Source organism: Mustela putorius, unplaced genomic scaffold, assembly GCF_011764305.1.
Source record: "Mustela putorius furo isolate JIRA1106 unplaced genomic scaffold, ASM1176430v1.1 tig00003987_pilon_pilon_pilon, whole genome shotgun sequence".
NCBI classification, from domain to species: domain Eukaryota; kingdom Metazoa; phylum Chordata; class Mammalia; order Carnivora; family Mustelidae; genus Mustela; species Mustela putorius.
The window spans coordinates 1,501,512-1,517,368 of NW_025422126.1; the positions used below are offsets into that span (position 1 = coordinate 1,501,512).

The window sequence follows — 15,857 nt, forward strand, 5'->3', positions numbered from 1 at the left end:
GAAAGTTCTGAGATCTGGATTAACTCCTTTTCTAGTGGAATAGAATATACCAGTCTCCAATAGACCATGTCCTGATTCTGGACCTTGGCTCCCAAATCTACAATTAGCATATTTTCAGTGGTATTATTATTATTATTAAATATTATTATTGTTTTGGTCTTATAAATTTTCATAAACATTTTTTCCAATACGGTACCTGGAATCAGTTTTAGGCTATTACTTTTGAACCTCTTCAAGGGAGGGGTGGCTTGTCCAAAGCTCCAAATATATATAAGCTAAAGGTTATATTAAGTCTGGGTATATCTTCTTAGTATCATGCAACTACCACCTTGAGTCAATATTTATTAAAAGTGAAGTGCTAAAAAGTAAAGAAGTACACTAACATTGCATCATAATGACTCAATATTTAGCATAATTGCACTATCCTGAAGTGAGGAAATGCATACAGTTTTGAATCATACAGAAACCTATCATGTCATCCCAGTGGAGGTTTCCCATCAGTAGTGGAAAGCAGGAATAAAAATGCAGAAGGCAGAGACTAATCATTTTAATCACTCTTTTCCTGACTAGTTATTTAAAGCCATGTATGAATTGCCTTATCCTTTCAATCTCCATTTTGAAACCTGAAAAATGGGGACATTTGTCAAACGAGTTTCAGTGTCCTACAGTCCTAACCTCATATGAGGATATCAAACCTTTTTACCAATGAAGAGACAGAAACAGAAAAGGAAGAGTAGTTCACATGGAGAGGTAGAGTTGAGTGTTTAAGCTTCCATTCTAGGAGGTTTACCATGAGTAACAGGAGCTGACCTTGGACATTCAGATGGATACATCAGTTTTATCATTCACTCACTGATGAATTGAAAAAACTATGCACCGACCATCTACTATGTGTCAGGCAACATTTTAGGCACTGCCTGTAGAGTAGTAAACAGCACGGACAGTGAAAGACAAGAAACAGAATAAAAATTACATAGATGACAAAAATGAACTGTGTTGAAATATAAGGCTCTGAAGTTGGAGAGGATGCTGATGGTGAGAGTTAGTCACTCTAAGTAACATTGTCAGGAATGTGACTTTAAGGTAAGGGTAAGGGAAGGTGGAGCAAGTCATGTGGAATCTGGAATGGAGTGATGGCTGCGGGAAAGCTTTCCAGGCAGAGGGAACAGCAAATGCAAAGACACTGAAGCTGAAGCATGTTGGATGTCATCAAGGAAAATGCAACTTTCACAGAATCCGAGTCTCAGATGTGGACAACATCAAGCCTCCTCAGACTTCCACACTCTTACAAGTCAGAAGGTCATCATTCAACAGAATAAATACCAAAGAAGATTCTCTCATACAGTGGCTAATAGTTAGGATAGTTCATGGCTACTCTTTCAGTCAAGAAGCCAAATTAAAATAAACTCAATTACTTGTTTGCTTTATTTGGTTTTATATAGCAAAACATGGCAACAGAAAAATAGAAAAAAAAATAACGTGTTACCAGAGTATCAATAGTGAACTTTTCTTTTAATTGACTGATAATACATAAATATATTTGCATGCCTTCTCATCATTTCTTCTACTAAATTACAGTAATCACTACAGGATATTTAAAGATCTCAAATACACAAAGAAAACAGAAAATGAGTGTTTTATTCCTTCAATCAGTCATCAGTCAGATTAGATGAAAAAAAGAATAGCAACACAGGCACACAAAAAAATGGAGGTAGGGATCTTTTAATGTCAACTCACTATTTTTATATATTAAGAAAATCGAGCAGTTTGTAGGGAGTGAGAGTTACCTGCACAAATTTCCAAATATTGCTTTAGTGTTCCCCTGGATCCAGTGCCTTTGTGGCCATGCTAATTCCAATACGATTATTATCACTATGAAAGTGATATATTTTTACTCTTTGAAATTTTTGGAATGTGTACCTTGACTTTGATAGTAATTTGATAGTGATTAATTATTTCTGTAAAATTATAATTTTAAAAATCTATTCAACATACCAGATGTCATATAAATATGAAGTTTTATGTTTCTTAAATTTTGAAATTATCATCATTTTTTCAAATATTTCACCTCTTCATTTGTTATTTCCCTGCTTCTAAAATTCATTATCGGGAGGAGTCAAGATGGCGGAGAAGTAGCAGACCGAGACTACTTCAGCTAGCCGAGATCAGCTAGATAGCTTATCTAAAGATTGCAAACACCTGAAAATCCATCGGCAGATCAAAGAGAAGAAGAACAGCAATTCTGGAAACAGAAAAACAACCACTTTCTGAAAGGAAGGACCGGTGGAGAAGTGAATCCAAAGCGACGGGAAAATAGACCCCGGGGGGAGGGGCCGGCTCCCGGCAAGCGGCGGAGCAACGACGCACAAAATCAGACTTTTAAAAGTCTGTTCCGCTGAGGGACATCACTCCAGAGGCTACCCGGGGCAAAGCCCACACGGGTCAGCGTGGCCTCAGGTCCTGCAGGGCCACAGAAGGATCCGGGGTGTCTGAGTGTCGCAGAGCTTGCGGGTATTGGAACGGGAAAGCCGGCTACAGAGACAGAGCCGACAGTAAGCTCGCAGCTCGGTGTTACCTTGAACCGGTCACAGGCTCGGTGAGCTCGGAGCGCAGCCGGAGGTCAGGCAGACGGGAGTAAATGGGTGCGGTTCTCTGAGCGCGCACTGAGGAGTGCGGCCCTGGGCTCTCGGCTCCTCCGGGCCGGAGACCAGGAGGCCGCCATTTGTATTTCCGTCCTCCGGAACTCTACAGAAAGCGCTCAGGGAACAAAAGCTCCTGAGCAAACCCAAGCAGATTACTCACCCCGGCCCCGGGTAAGGACGGTGCAATTCCGCCTGGGGCAAAGACACTTGAGAATCACAGGCCCCTCCCCCAGAAGATCAACAAGAAATCCAGCCGAGACCAAGTTCACCTACCAAAGAGTGCGGTTTCAATAACAAGGAGAGCAGCAGAATTCTAGAGGAGGAGAAAGCAAAGCACGGAACTCATGGCTTTTTCCCTGTGATTTTTTTTAGTCTTGCGGTTAATTTAATTTTTTTCTTTTTCATTTTTTGTTTTTTTTCTCGCCTTCGGGTAAAATTTTTTTTTTAACTGTTACCTTTTTCTTTTTTAACGATTTTTTACGAGATTATCTAATACATATATTTTTTCTTTTTTATATTTTTCTTAGGTGTTTTCTTTTTTAAATTCTTTTCCTTTTTTTTCTTTGGTTTTTCTTTTTTTTTTCTTTTTTTTATTCTTTCTTTCTTCCTTTTTGAACCTCTTTTTATCCCCTTTCTCCCCCCTCACGATTTGGGATATCTTCTAATTTGGTTAAAGCATATTTTCCTGGGGTTGTTGCCACCATTTTAGTATTTTATTTGCCCCTTCATATACTCTTCTCTGGACAAAATGACAAGACGGAAAAATTCAACACAAAAAAAAGAACAAGAGGCAGTACTGAAGGCTAGGGACCTAATCAATACAAACATTGGTAATATGTCAGATCTAGAGTTCAGAATGACAATTCTGAAGGTTCTAGCCGGGCTCGAAAAAGGCATGGAAGATATTAGAGAAACCCTCTCGAGAGATATAAAAGCCCTTTCTGGAGAAATAAAAGAATTAAAATCTAACCAAGTTGAAATCAAAAAAGCTATTAATGAGGTGCAATCAAATATGGAGGCTCTCAATGCTAGGATAAATGAGGCAGAAGAAAGAATTAGTGATATAGAAGACCAAATGACAGAGAATAAAGAAGCTGAGCAAAAGAGGGACAAACAGCTACTGGACCACGAGGGGAGAATTCGAGAGATAAGTGACACCATAAGACGAAACAACATTAGAATAATTGGGATTCCAGAAGAAGAAGAAAGAGAGGGGGGAGCAGAAGGTATACTGGAGAGAATTATTGGGGAGAATTTCCCCAATATGGTAAAGGGAACAAGCATCAAAATTCAGGAGGTTCAGAGAACGCCCCTCAAAATCCATAAGAATAGGGCCACACCCCGTCACCTAATAGTAAAATTTACAAGTCTCAGTGACAAAGAGAAAATCCTGAAAGCAGCCCGGGAAAAGAAGTCTGTAACATACAATGGTAAAAATATTAGATTGGCAGCTGACTTATCCACAGAGACCTGGCAGGCAAGAAAGAGCTGTCATGATATTTTCAGAGCACTAAATGAGAAAAACATGCAGCCCAGAATACTATATCCAGCTAGGCTATCATTGAAAATAGAAGGAGAGATTAAAAGCTTTCAGGACAAACAACAACTGAAAGAATTTGCAAACACCAAACCAGCTCCACAGGAAATCTTGAAAGGGGTCCTCTAAGCAAAGAGAGAGCCTACAAGTGGTAGATCAGAAAGGAACAGAGACCATATACAGTAACAGTCACCTTACAGGCAAAACAATGGCACTAAATTCATATCTCTCAATAGTTACCCTGAATGTTAATGGACTAAATGCCCCTGTCAAAAGACACAGGGTATCAGAATGGATAAAAAAACAAAACCCATCTATATGTTGCCTCCAAGAAACTCATTTAAGCCCGAAGACACCTCCAGATTTAAAGTGAGGGGGTGGAAAAGAATTTACCATGCTAATGGACATCAGAAGAAAGCAGGAGTGGCAATCCTTATATCAGATCAATTAGATTTTAAGCCAAAGACTATAATAAGAGATGAGGAAGGACACTATATCATACTCAAAGGGTCTGTCCAACAAGAAGATTTAACAATTTTAAATATCTATGCCCCCAACGTGGGAGCAGCCAACTATATAAACCAATTAATAACAAAATCAAAGGAACACATCAACAATGATACAATAATAGTAGGGGACTTTAACACTCCCCTCACTGAAATGGACAGATCATCCAAGCAAAAGATCAGCAAGGAAATAAAGGCCTTAAACGACACACTGGACCAGATGGACATCACAGATATATTCAGAACATTTTATCCCAAAGCAACAGAATACACATTCTTCTCTAGTGCACATGGAACATTCTCCAGAATAGATCACATCCTTGGTCCTAAATCAGGACTCAACCGGTATCAAAAGATTGGAATCATTCCCTGCATATTTTCAGACCACAATGCTCTAAAGCTAGAACTCAACCACAAAAGGAAGTTTGGAAAGAACACAAAAACATAGAGACTAAACAACATCCTTCTAAAGAATGAATGGGTCAACCGGGAAATTAAAGAAGAATTGAAAAAAATCATGGAAACAAATGATAATGAAAATACAACGGTTCAAAATCTGTGGGACACAACAAAGGCAGTCCTGAGAGGAAAATATATAGCAGTACAAGCCTTTCTCAAGAAACAAGAAAGGTCTCAGCTGCACAACCTAATCCTACACCTAAAGGAGCTGGAGAAAGAACAAGAAAGAAACCCTAAGCCCAGCAGGAGAAGAGAAATCATAAAGATCAGAGCAGAAATCAATGAAATAGAGACCAAAAAGACAATAGAACAAATCAACGAAACTAGGAGCTGGTTCTTTGAAAGAATTAATAAAATTGATAAACCCCTGGCCAGACTTATCAAAAAGAAAAGAGAAAGGACCCAAATAAATAAAATCATGAATGAAAGAGGAGAGATCACAACTAACACCAAAGAAATACAAACTATTATAAGAACATACTATGAGCAACTCTACGGCAATAAATTTGACAATCTGGAAGAAATGGATGCATTCCTAGAAACATATAAACTACCACAACTGAACCAGGAAGAAATAGAAAGCCTGAACAGACCCATAACCAGTAAGGAGATTGAAACAGTCATTAAAAATCTCCAAACAAACAAAAGCCCAGGGCCAGACGGCTTTCCGGGGGAATTCTACCAAACATTTAAAGAAGAACTAATTCTTATTCTCCTGAAACTGTTCCAAAAAATAGAAATGGAAGGAAAACTTCCAAACTCATGTTATGAGGCCAGCATCACCTTGATCCCAAAACCAGACAAGGATCCCACCAAAAAAGAGAGCTATAGACCAATATCCTTGATGAACACAGATGCGAAAATACTCAACAAAATACTAGCCAATAGGATTCAACAGTACATTAAAAAGATTATTCACCACGACAAGTGGGATTTATTTCAGGGCTGCAAGGTTGGTTCAACATCCGCAAATCAGTCAATGTGATACAACACATCAATAAAAGAAAGAACAAGAACCATATGATACTCTCAATAGATGCTGAAAAAGCATTTGACAAAGTACAGCATCCCTTCCTGATCAAAACTCTTCAAAGTGTAGGGATAGATGGCACATACCTCAATATCATCAAAGCCATCTATGAAAAACCCACCGCAAATGTCATCCTCAATGGAGAAAAACTGAAAGCTTTTCCGCTAAGGTCAGGAACACGGCAGGGATGTCCATTATCACCACTGCTATTCAACATAGTACGAGAGGTCCTAGCCTCAGCAATCAGACAACAAAAGGAAATTAAAGGCATCCAAATCGGCAAAGAAGAAGTCAAATTATCACTCTTTGCAGATGATATGATACTCTATGTGGAAAACCCAAAAGACTCCACTCCAAAACTGCTAGAACTTGTACAGGAATTCAGTAAAGTGTCACGATATAAAATCAATGCACAGAAATCAGTTGCATTTCTCTACACCAAAAACAAGACAGAAAAAAAGAGAAATTGAGGAGTCAATCCCATTTACAATTGCACCCAAAACCATAAGATACCTAGGAATAAACCTAACCAAAGAGGCAAAGAATCTATACTCAGAAAACTATAAAGTACTCATGAAAGAAATTGAGGAAGACACAAAGAAATGGAAAAATGTTCCATGCTCCTGGATTGGAAGAATAAATATTGTGAAAATGTCTATGCTACCTAAAGCAATCTACACATTTAATGCAATTCCTATCAAAGTACCATCCATCCTTTTCAAAGAAATGGAACAAATAATTCTAAAATTTACATGGAACCAGAAAAGACCTCGAATAGCCAAAGGGATATTGAAAAAGAAAGCCAAAGTTGGTGGCATCACAATTCTGGACTTCAAGCTCTATTACAAAGCTGTCATCATCAAGACAGCATGGTAATGGCACAAAAACAGACACATAGATCAATGGAACAGAATAGAGAGCCCAGAAATAGACCCTCAACTCTATGGTCAACTAATCTTCGACAATGCAGGAAAGAATGTCCAATGGAAAAAAGACAGCCTCTTCAATAAATGGTGCTGGGAAAATTGGACAGCCACATGCAGAAAAGTGAAATTGGACCATTTCCTTACACCACACACAAAAATAGACTCAAAATGGATGAAGGACCTCAATGAGCGAAAGGAATCCATCAAAATCCTTGAGGAGAACACAGGCAGCAACCTCTTCGACCTCAGCCACAGCAACATCTTCCTAGGAACAAAGCCAAAGGCAAGGGAAGCAAGGGCAAAAATGAACTATTGGTATTTCATCAAGATCAAAAGCTTTTGCACAGCAAAGGAAACAGTTAACAAAATCAAAAGACAATTGACAGAATGGGAGAAGATATTTTCAAACGACATATCAGATAAAGGACTAGTGTCCAGAATCTATAAAGAACTTAGCAAACTCAACACCCAAAGAACAAATAATCCAATCAAGAAATGGGCAGAGGACATGAACAGACATTTCTGCAAAGAAGACATCCAGATGGCCAACAGACACATGAAAAAGTGCTCCATATCACTCGGCATCAGGGAAATACAAATCAAAACCACAATGAGATATCACCTCACACCAGTCAGAATGGCTAAAATCAACAAGTCAGGAAATGACAGATGCTGGCGAGGATGCGGAGAAAGGGGAACCCTCCTCCACTGTTGGTGGGAATGCAAGCTGGTGCAGCCACTCTGGAAAACAGCATGGAGGTTCCTCAAAATGTTGAAAATAGAACTGCCCTATGACCCAGCAATTGGGTTTGGGAGAAGTGGGTGGGATTATGGACATTGGGGAGGGTATGTGCTTTGGTGAGTTCTGTGAAGTGTGTAAACCTGGTGATTCACAGACCTGTACCCCTGGGGACTAAAAATATATGTTTATTAAAAATAAAAAATTAATAAAAAAATTTTAAAAATGCCAAATTAAATAGGGGAAAAAATATTGTGGCATAAATATTGATGAATGTGTGTTTATTGTATAGTTATTTTTCATCCCGTGTACTAATCCCAGAGAGTTGTCAATCAGCTGGAATTAATTTCCATCATTATATTTAGAAGCTAGGAGAATCCTAAGTTGGTCAGAACTGAAGGGGGAGGTTCAGTTGGTGATAGTTGTGTTAATGAGAAAAAGTAGTTAATTAAGTGTCCTCTATTATCTTTAGGTCTCCTATAGGACAGAGACTCTCTGGTAACCTGTACTTTATATTTCTGAAGACTTATGCCTTACAAAATAGAATGCTCCTTCCCAATGACACCCAATTCCACCTCTTCTCCTTCTTGTTGCTGGGGATCCCAGGAATGGAAACACTGCACATCTGGATCGGCTTTCCCTTTTGTGCTGTGTATGTGATTGCACTCATCGGGAACTTCACGATTCTGTTTGTGATCCAGGCTGAGAGCAGCCTACACCAGCCTATGTTCTACTTCCTGGCCATGCTGGCTGCTATTGATTTGGGTCTGTCCACAGCTACCATCCCCAAGATGCTCGGGATCTTCTGGTTCAACCTCAGAGAGATCATCTTTGAAGCCTGCCTTGTGCAGATGTTTTTCATTCACAGCTTCACACTTATGGAGTCAGCGGTCCTGTTGGCAATGGCTTATGACCGCTATGTGGCCATCTGCAATCCACTCCGATATAGCACCACCCTCACCAACCAGGTTGTTTCTGTGATTGGTGTGGGTGTGTTAGTGAGAGCATTTATTTTTGTGATCCCATTTGTATTTCTTATCTTACGGTTGCCCTTCTGTGGGAATCATGTCATTCCCCATACCTACTGTGAACACATGGGTCTTGCTCGCCTCTCTTGTGCCAGCATCAAGATCAACATCATCTATGGCTTATGTGCAATTTGTAACCTAGTCTTTGACATCATAGCCATTGCCCTGTCGTATGTTCAGATACTCCGTGCTGTTTTCGGTCTTCCTTCGCGTGAAGCCCGACTCAAGTCCCTCAGCACGTGTGGTTCTCATGTTTGTGTCATCCTTGCCTTCTATACACTGGCCCTCTTTTCCTTCATGACACATGGCTTTGGCCGAAATGTCCCCCACTATATCCACATACTCTTGGCCAATTGTTATGTTGTCGAACCACCAATGCTCAACCCTGCCATATATGGAGTCAGGACCAAGCATATCTATGACCATGTGCAGAAAATATTATTACATAAACAAGGAAAGGAAAAAGAATGGCACCTAATATGTGTTCATTTCAATCTGAAATTTTATGAAACTCAAATCAGAAAGATGCCTTCTCCAAGAAAGTATGTTAAAATATGTATCTATATTGGTTCTATTCTGTAAGTATTCAAATGTATTTAATTTCCATGTGCTTTTCAGACCATTTCCCACATGCATTGTCACATCCTCTTTGCCTCTTAAATTTCGATGTAATAGGTCGTGTCATTTTGCTCTATTCATCTAAATATCTGATTGATATTTATGTACCAACAGTTTTAAATGCATCCATTGACACTAAATTAGTTGATATTTCATGCAGCTTCTTTTTTCTCTGAATACAATCACCTTCTAAGTGTGTATTTCATAACTGCTAGCTTCTGGGGAAAAAAGATGATGATTCCACTTTCCATGACTTTGTAGAATTTACAGAGTTTAAAATTAGCAACCTCAACTTATAAACATCCTTTTTTTTCAGCCTTTTCATATTTTGATAAGTAAACTTGTCTCCATTTACAAGTATCAAAGACTTTTTTTTTGCCTTTTTTAAAAAGATTTTATTTGTTTATATGACAGAAAGCAAGAAAGCTCAAGGAGAGGGAGCAACAGGCAGAGGGAGAAGCAGGCTCCCTACTGAGTAAGGAACCCAATGGAGGGCTCGCTCGATCTCAGGATTGAGCAAATGAAGGCAGATGCTTAACCAACAGAGACACCTAAGTGCCCCTAGTCTTGCTTTTTTGAGGCAGATTGCTTCTTCCTAAAGATGACCCCCATATTAGCCCTTAAAGGTGCTGTTGCCACCCTTCCTGTTAGTGGTGGCAGTTTAGGAAGATGGTACAAGTTACAGAAATCAGTTGATTTCTTGTAGACTAACAATGTAACTGAAGAAAGAAATTAAGGAACCAATTCCATTTTCAATAGCATCAAAACCCTAAGATACCTAGGAATAAACCTAACCAAAGGGGTGAATGGTCCATACTCTAGAAATTACAGAACACTTATGATAGAAATAGAGGAAGACACAAAGAGATGGAAAAACATCCTATGTCTGTGGACTGAAAGAATAAACATTATCAAAATGTCTTTACTGCCCAGAGCAACCTACTCTTTCAATGCGATCCCTATCAAAATACCATTGATGTTTTTCACAGAGCTGCAACAAATGATCCTAAAATCTGTATGGAAACCAGAAAAAATGCTGAATCACTGGGTGAATGTTGAAAAAGAAAACCAAAGCTGGTGGCATCACAATGCCTGACTTCAAAGCTATGATCATCAAGACAGCATGGTTTGGCACAAAAACAGACACACAGATCAATGGAACAGAATAGAAATCCCAGCAATGGACTCTCAACTCTGTGGTCAACTAATCTTCAACAAAGTAGGAAAGAACATCCAATGGAAAAAAGACACTCTTCAATAAAAGAATATATATTTAAAACAGTCTGACAACTCTCATATTTTAAATACACTACAAATGTCATGCACATTTAACATAATTACTCTTTTTCTTAATTAAATCTCATGTTTACCATCTTTTACTTCAACCTGAGATATAGATATTTCACAACAAAGATTTTCTTCTTTAGAATTTTTTAATCATGATTAGTAAGTCTTATTTGCTTTGCTTTGATTTTATACATAATTTTACAGTTACTTTTCCCATTGTCCTACAGATGCCCCTGCAACTTATCAAATTTTAGTATAAACTAGCTGTCTTACTCTTTTCTATTCATAAAGGATAAAAAAAATTAGTCCCTTTTTCTACTTTCTGACTTATATATTACTCTTGATTTAATTTACTTCTCATAAACTTTGAAACTTACACACATAGGGTTATTGTTTTGGAAAGTCAACATTTATTTAAATGTTTCCAAACACTTACTATGTCTGTTGTTATTCATTCCTTTGCATCTTTAAAATTTCATCTGTAATGATTTTACTCATGTCTGAAGAAATAAACGTAAATATTACTTGATGCAATTTTTTCTGGTAGTGAGTTTTCTTTGCTTAAAAAATAACACTTTGCAGGGAGCCTGGGTGGCTCAGTGGGTTAAAGCCTCTGCCTTCGGCTGGGGTCATGATACCAGGGTCCTGGGATGGAACCCCGCGTCAGGCTCTCTGCCCAGCAGGGAGCCTGCCTCCTTTCTTCTCTCTGCCTGCCTCTCTGCCTACTTGTGATCTCTCTCTGTCAAATAAATAAATAAAATCTTAAAAAAAAAAGAAAAAGAAAAAGAAAAAAGAACCCTTTGTTACATCTTCATTTTAAGGCTACTTAGAGGATATGGTATTATAAATTAACAGGGGTTCTCCCAGATTTACAGAAATATGACTGATAAAAGTAGTCATTATTTAGCTTGTCCAATGTGAATTTTAAGGGTTTACACATTATGATTTTATGTATATGTTATGAAATGATTACACAATCAATTTCATTAGCTCATCTATCACCTCACATAGTTACCTTTTGTTTTTTGTAGTGAGAAACCTTAATATTTACTCTAGCAAATTTTAAGAATACAATACAGTATTGTTAACTATAGTTGCCATGTTGGGCATTAGATCCTCAGCACCTATTCATCTTATAATTGAAAGATTGCACCCGTTATGAATATTTCTCCTCCCTAGTCACCCTTCTACTGTCTGGTTCTATGAGATTGACTTTTTTAGATTCTATATAAAAATTAGACCATGTAGTATTTGTCTTTGTGTCTGGCTTATTTCACTTAGCATAAACCATCTTGGAAAGTTTTCTTTCTTTTTAAGACCAGGTAGTATTACATAGTATTATATTGTTTACATGTACAATGGTTTCTTTATTCATTTGTCACTGGATACTTAGGTTGTCTCCTTATCTGGCTACCATGACTAAAGATCCAAGGAACTCAGGAATACACATATTTTTGAGCCACTGATCTTATTCCTTAAGGTATTTACCAGGAAGTGGAGTTGCAGGATCGTATAGTAGTTCTATTTTTTTCTTTTTTTGAAGAAAATTCATGCTTTTCTCTATAATGTCTGTACCAAAGCTATTCTAGTAAACATATTAAGTCTATTTTTTCAGAATATTAAAAATATTATTTAATTCTTAACTGACACTTGTGTTGTCTTTAAGAACTTTGTATCTGACCAGGTTTTCTTTCCTTTCTTTGTTTACGAATTTTCTTATTTATATCTCCTTTTATTTTCCCTTTATCTTTGACCAACTGAAATTTAAATGCAGCTGGTGTGATGTAATATTATATTATAGGCTGATAACTAATTCAAACTTCTGATGTAAGTATTTATACTTATTTTTGTAATTAGAAAGCTGTCATCCATGTATTTAACCCTCAATTTTTTCCGTATCATTAGGAGTCTCTTATGGTTTGTTTCCTTCGCTTTCCCCCCACCATGTTTTCCTCTGTTTTGTTTCTTAAATTCCACACCACATATGAGTAGAACATATGGTTTTGGTCTTTCTCTGACTGACTTATTTAGTTTAGCATAATACAGTCCAGTTCCATCTGCAAATGACAAGATTTCATTTCAAGATTTCAAGATTTCAAGATCTTTGATGGATAAATAATATTCCAGTGTGTGTATGTGTGTGTGTGTGTGTGTGTGTTTGTATATGTGTACCACCTCTTCTTTATTAATTCATCAGTCAAGGGACATTTGTACTCTTTCCATAATTTGGCTATTATTGATAATGCTTCTATAAACATTGAGAGGCATGCACTCCTTCAGAATCAGAATTTTTGTATCCTTTGTGTAAATACCAAGTAATGTAATTGCTGAGTTGTAGGGTTGTTCTCCGTTTTCTGCATCCTCACCAACATCTGTTATTTCCTGGGTTGTTAATTTTAGCCATTCTGGTCATTGTGAGGTGGTATCTCATCATTGTTTTGATTTGTATTTCTCTGATGATAAGTGTTGAGCATCTTTTCATGTATCTGTTAGTCATCTGAATGTCTTCTTTGAAAAAAATGTGTATTCATGTCTTCTTCCCATTTCTTAACAGGATTATTTGTGTTTGGGTGTTGAGTTTGATAGATTCTTTATAGATTTGGGATACTAACCCTTTTTTATTCATGTTATTTGGAAATATCTTCTCCCATTCCAAAGTTGCCTTTAAATTTGTTCAATGTTTCTTTAGTTGTGCAAAAGATTTTTACCTTGATGAAATCCCAATAGCTCATTTTTGCTTTGGTTTCCTTTGCCTCCAGAGACTTGACTAGTAAGAAGCTGCTGCAGCTGAGGTCAAAGACATTGCTGCCTGTGTTCTCCTCTAAGATTTAATGGTTTCCTGTCTCACTTTTAGTTCTTTCATCTATTTTGAATTGATTTGTGTGTATGGAGCAAGAAAGTGCCATTTTTATCATGTCATTATCCAATTTTCTAAAAATTCTTTTTGAAGAGACTGTCTTTTTTTCCACTGGATATTTTTTCCTGCTTTGTTGAAGATTAGTTGACCATACAGTTATGGGTCCATTTCTGGGTTCTCTACTCTGTTCCATTGATCTATGTGTCTGTTTCTGTGCCAGTACCATACTGTCTTGGTGACTACAGCTTTGTAATAGAGCTTGAAGTTCAGAATTATGATGCCTCCAGCTTTGCTTTTCTTTTTCAATGCATTGTCTTGAAGATCAATGATCGCATGTCCCTTTCAAGAAGACCAGCGTATATTTGGCTGTTCTGTAGGATCCTTCTTCAGTGGAAGACAGCCTCCAGTTCAATGGGTTCCAGGTTTCAGAGTGGTCTCAAGATTGAATTCAGGAAACACAGCCTGACAGCAAAAATTCCTGACATCATTCCTGACCTGTTGAAAGTAGCCCAAACTGAACTTCTCCTAGTTTCCTAGGTTCTCCTCAGGAATATATTTCTCACACTCATGATGTGGACAATGTTTTTTAGGGATTCTAGGGCAGTTTTAAGGGCTGGTTGATTAGGCATGATAAATCCACTCTAATATTCTCTGTTCCCTGAGTCTTTGGAAACTTTCTTTTCTGGTTTTCCTGAGAAAGATTCTGCCATTTCAGTTCATTTACTGAAGACCATCTTTGAGTACAGGTATCAGTCAACTATCTAAACATTCTCAAATACAGTGGGTCCAGAATCTCTCTTTAAGGTCCTCATATTAGATACAATTCAGCCTCATGTTATGTCATATTTCTTTTACTCAGATCCAGTACTCAGAATTTTGTATCCCACATGTTCCTCAGGCTTTATCTGTATAAACTGACAAAAACTTAGAGTTCTTTGGTTAATATATTTTATCTCTAGATCCTTCTAGCATTTGTGTCCAATCATAGATCTAGAATCATACTTCCCCACATCTAGACACTAGTCATATCTGATTATTGAACGTCTGAAATGTGGCAAATTCAACTGAAGGAATGAATTTTTTTAATTTTTTATTTTTTATAAACATATATTTTTATCCCCAGGGGTACAGGTCTGTGAATCACCAGGTTCACACACTTCACAGCACTCACCAAAGCACATACCCTCCCCAATGTCCATAATCCCACCCCCTTCACCCAAACCCCCTCCCCCCAGTTTGTTTTGTGAGATTAAGAGTCACTTATGGTTTGTCTCCCTCCCAATCCCAATTTTTAATCTTTATTCATTTTAATTAAAGTTTAAGTCTGAAGCCATATAAAATATTTTTCAGTTCAACATAAAGTTTTGTTTTCCATTTTATTTTAGCTATTGAAAATTTAGTGTACAAAATAAGCTGTGTTTTGTGTTAAATACCGAATTAAGAAGACCTACTTTTATCATTTAAATGATATCAAACATTTGTTAGGTATATGATTGATTTTATGTTTAAATAGACTTGGATAATATTAACTTAGATTAAGTATTCTATTGAATTAATTTTACTTATTTTTAGCTTTCATAACATGGTCAAGAGAAAATTTTAATAATATAAGTGACCCACATTTTATTCCTATTAGACACCACTATTCTCAGAAACCATAAGAGTGGTGGGAATTTTTAGGGCATAGATCACCAGTCCATTTTAAACCACTTACCTCAGGGGAAGATATTATATTTTCTCTGAATAAGGGGAGACTATGTACCTCATACAAGAGAAGAAAAGCTGCTTTAAATAGTAAAGTGGGGTTGGCATAACTTAGGATTTGCTTCACTGAAGTCTACTCATATAATTCCATTCCAATTTTAGAGTTCTATTTCTTTCTAAAAAAAATGACCTAGCAGAACATTAAGAAGGTTTTTGCTTTGTTTTGTTTCTTTTAGTTTGTCGGTTGGTTTGTTTGTTTAATGTAGTCTAACATACTTTGTATCCTTGCCTGGGCCTTAGGCTAGATATTTAAAGCCCTGAGGTCATTGACTCATTATTTCCGTTATCCTCCTTTTCCAGCTTGTTTATCCCAGAAAGAGCAAATCTATACTTTTCTCATCCTTACTAAAATATTTGGCAGAAATACTTGGACACTCAAATCCTTGCTTTCTTTAAGCACTTGCTTATAGAAAGTAAAAATATATTTGTCACCATATTCTACATACCACCAATGTCTCCTTTGC

General features: G+C 37.3%; 1 protein-coding gene across 1 annotated transcript; it reads left to right on the forward strand.

Moving 5' to 3' along the window:
• The first annotated feature begins 8,384 nt into the window (after window positions 1–8,384).
• On the forward strand, window positions 8,385–9,449 carry LOC101671473 (olfactory receptor 52E2-like). Its single transcript, XM_004768244.1, has one exon. It carries the CDS (start codon window positions 8,385–8,387, stop codon window positions 9,447–9,449), a length of 1,065 nt encoding a protein of 354 aa, XP_004768301.1.
• The last annotated feature ends 6,408 nt before the right edge of the window (window positions 9,450–15,857 follow it).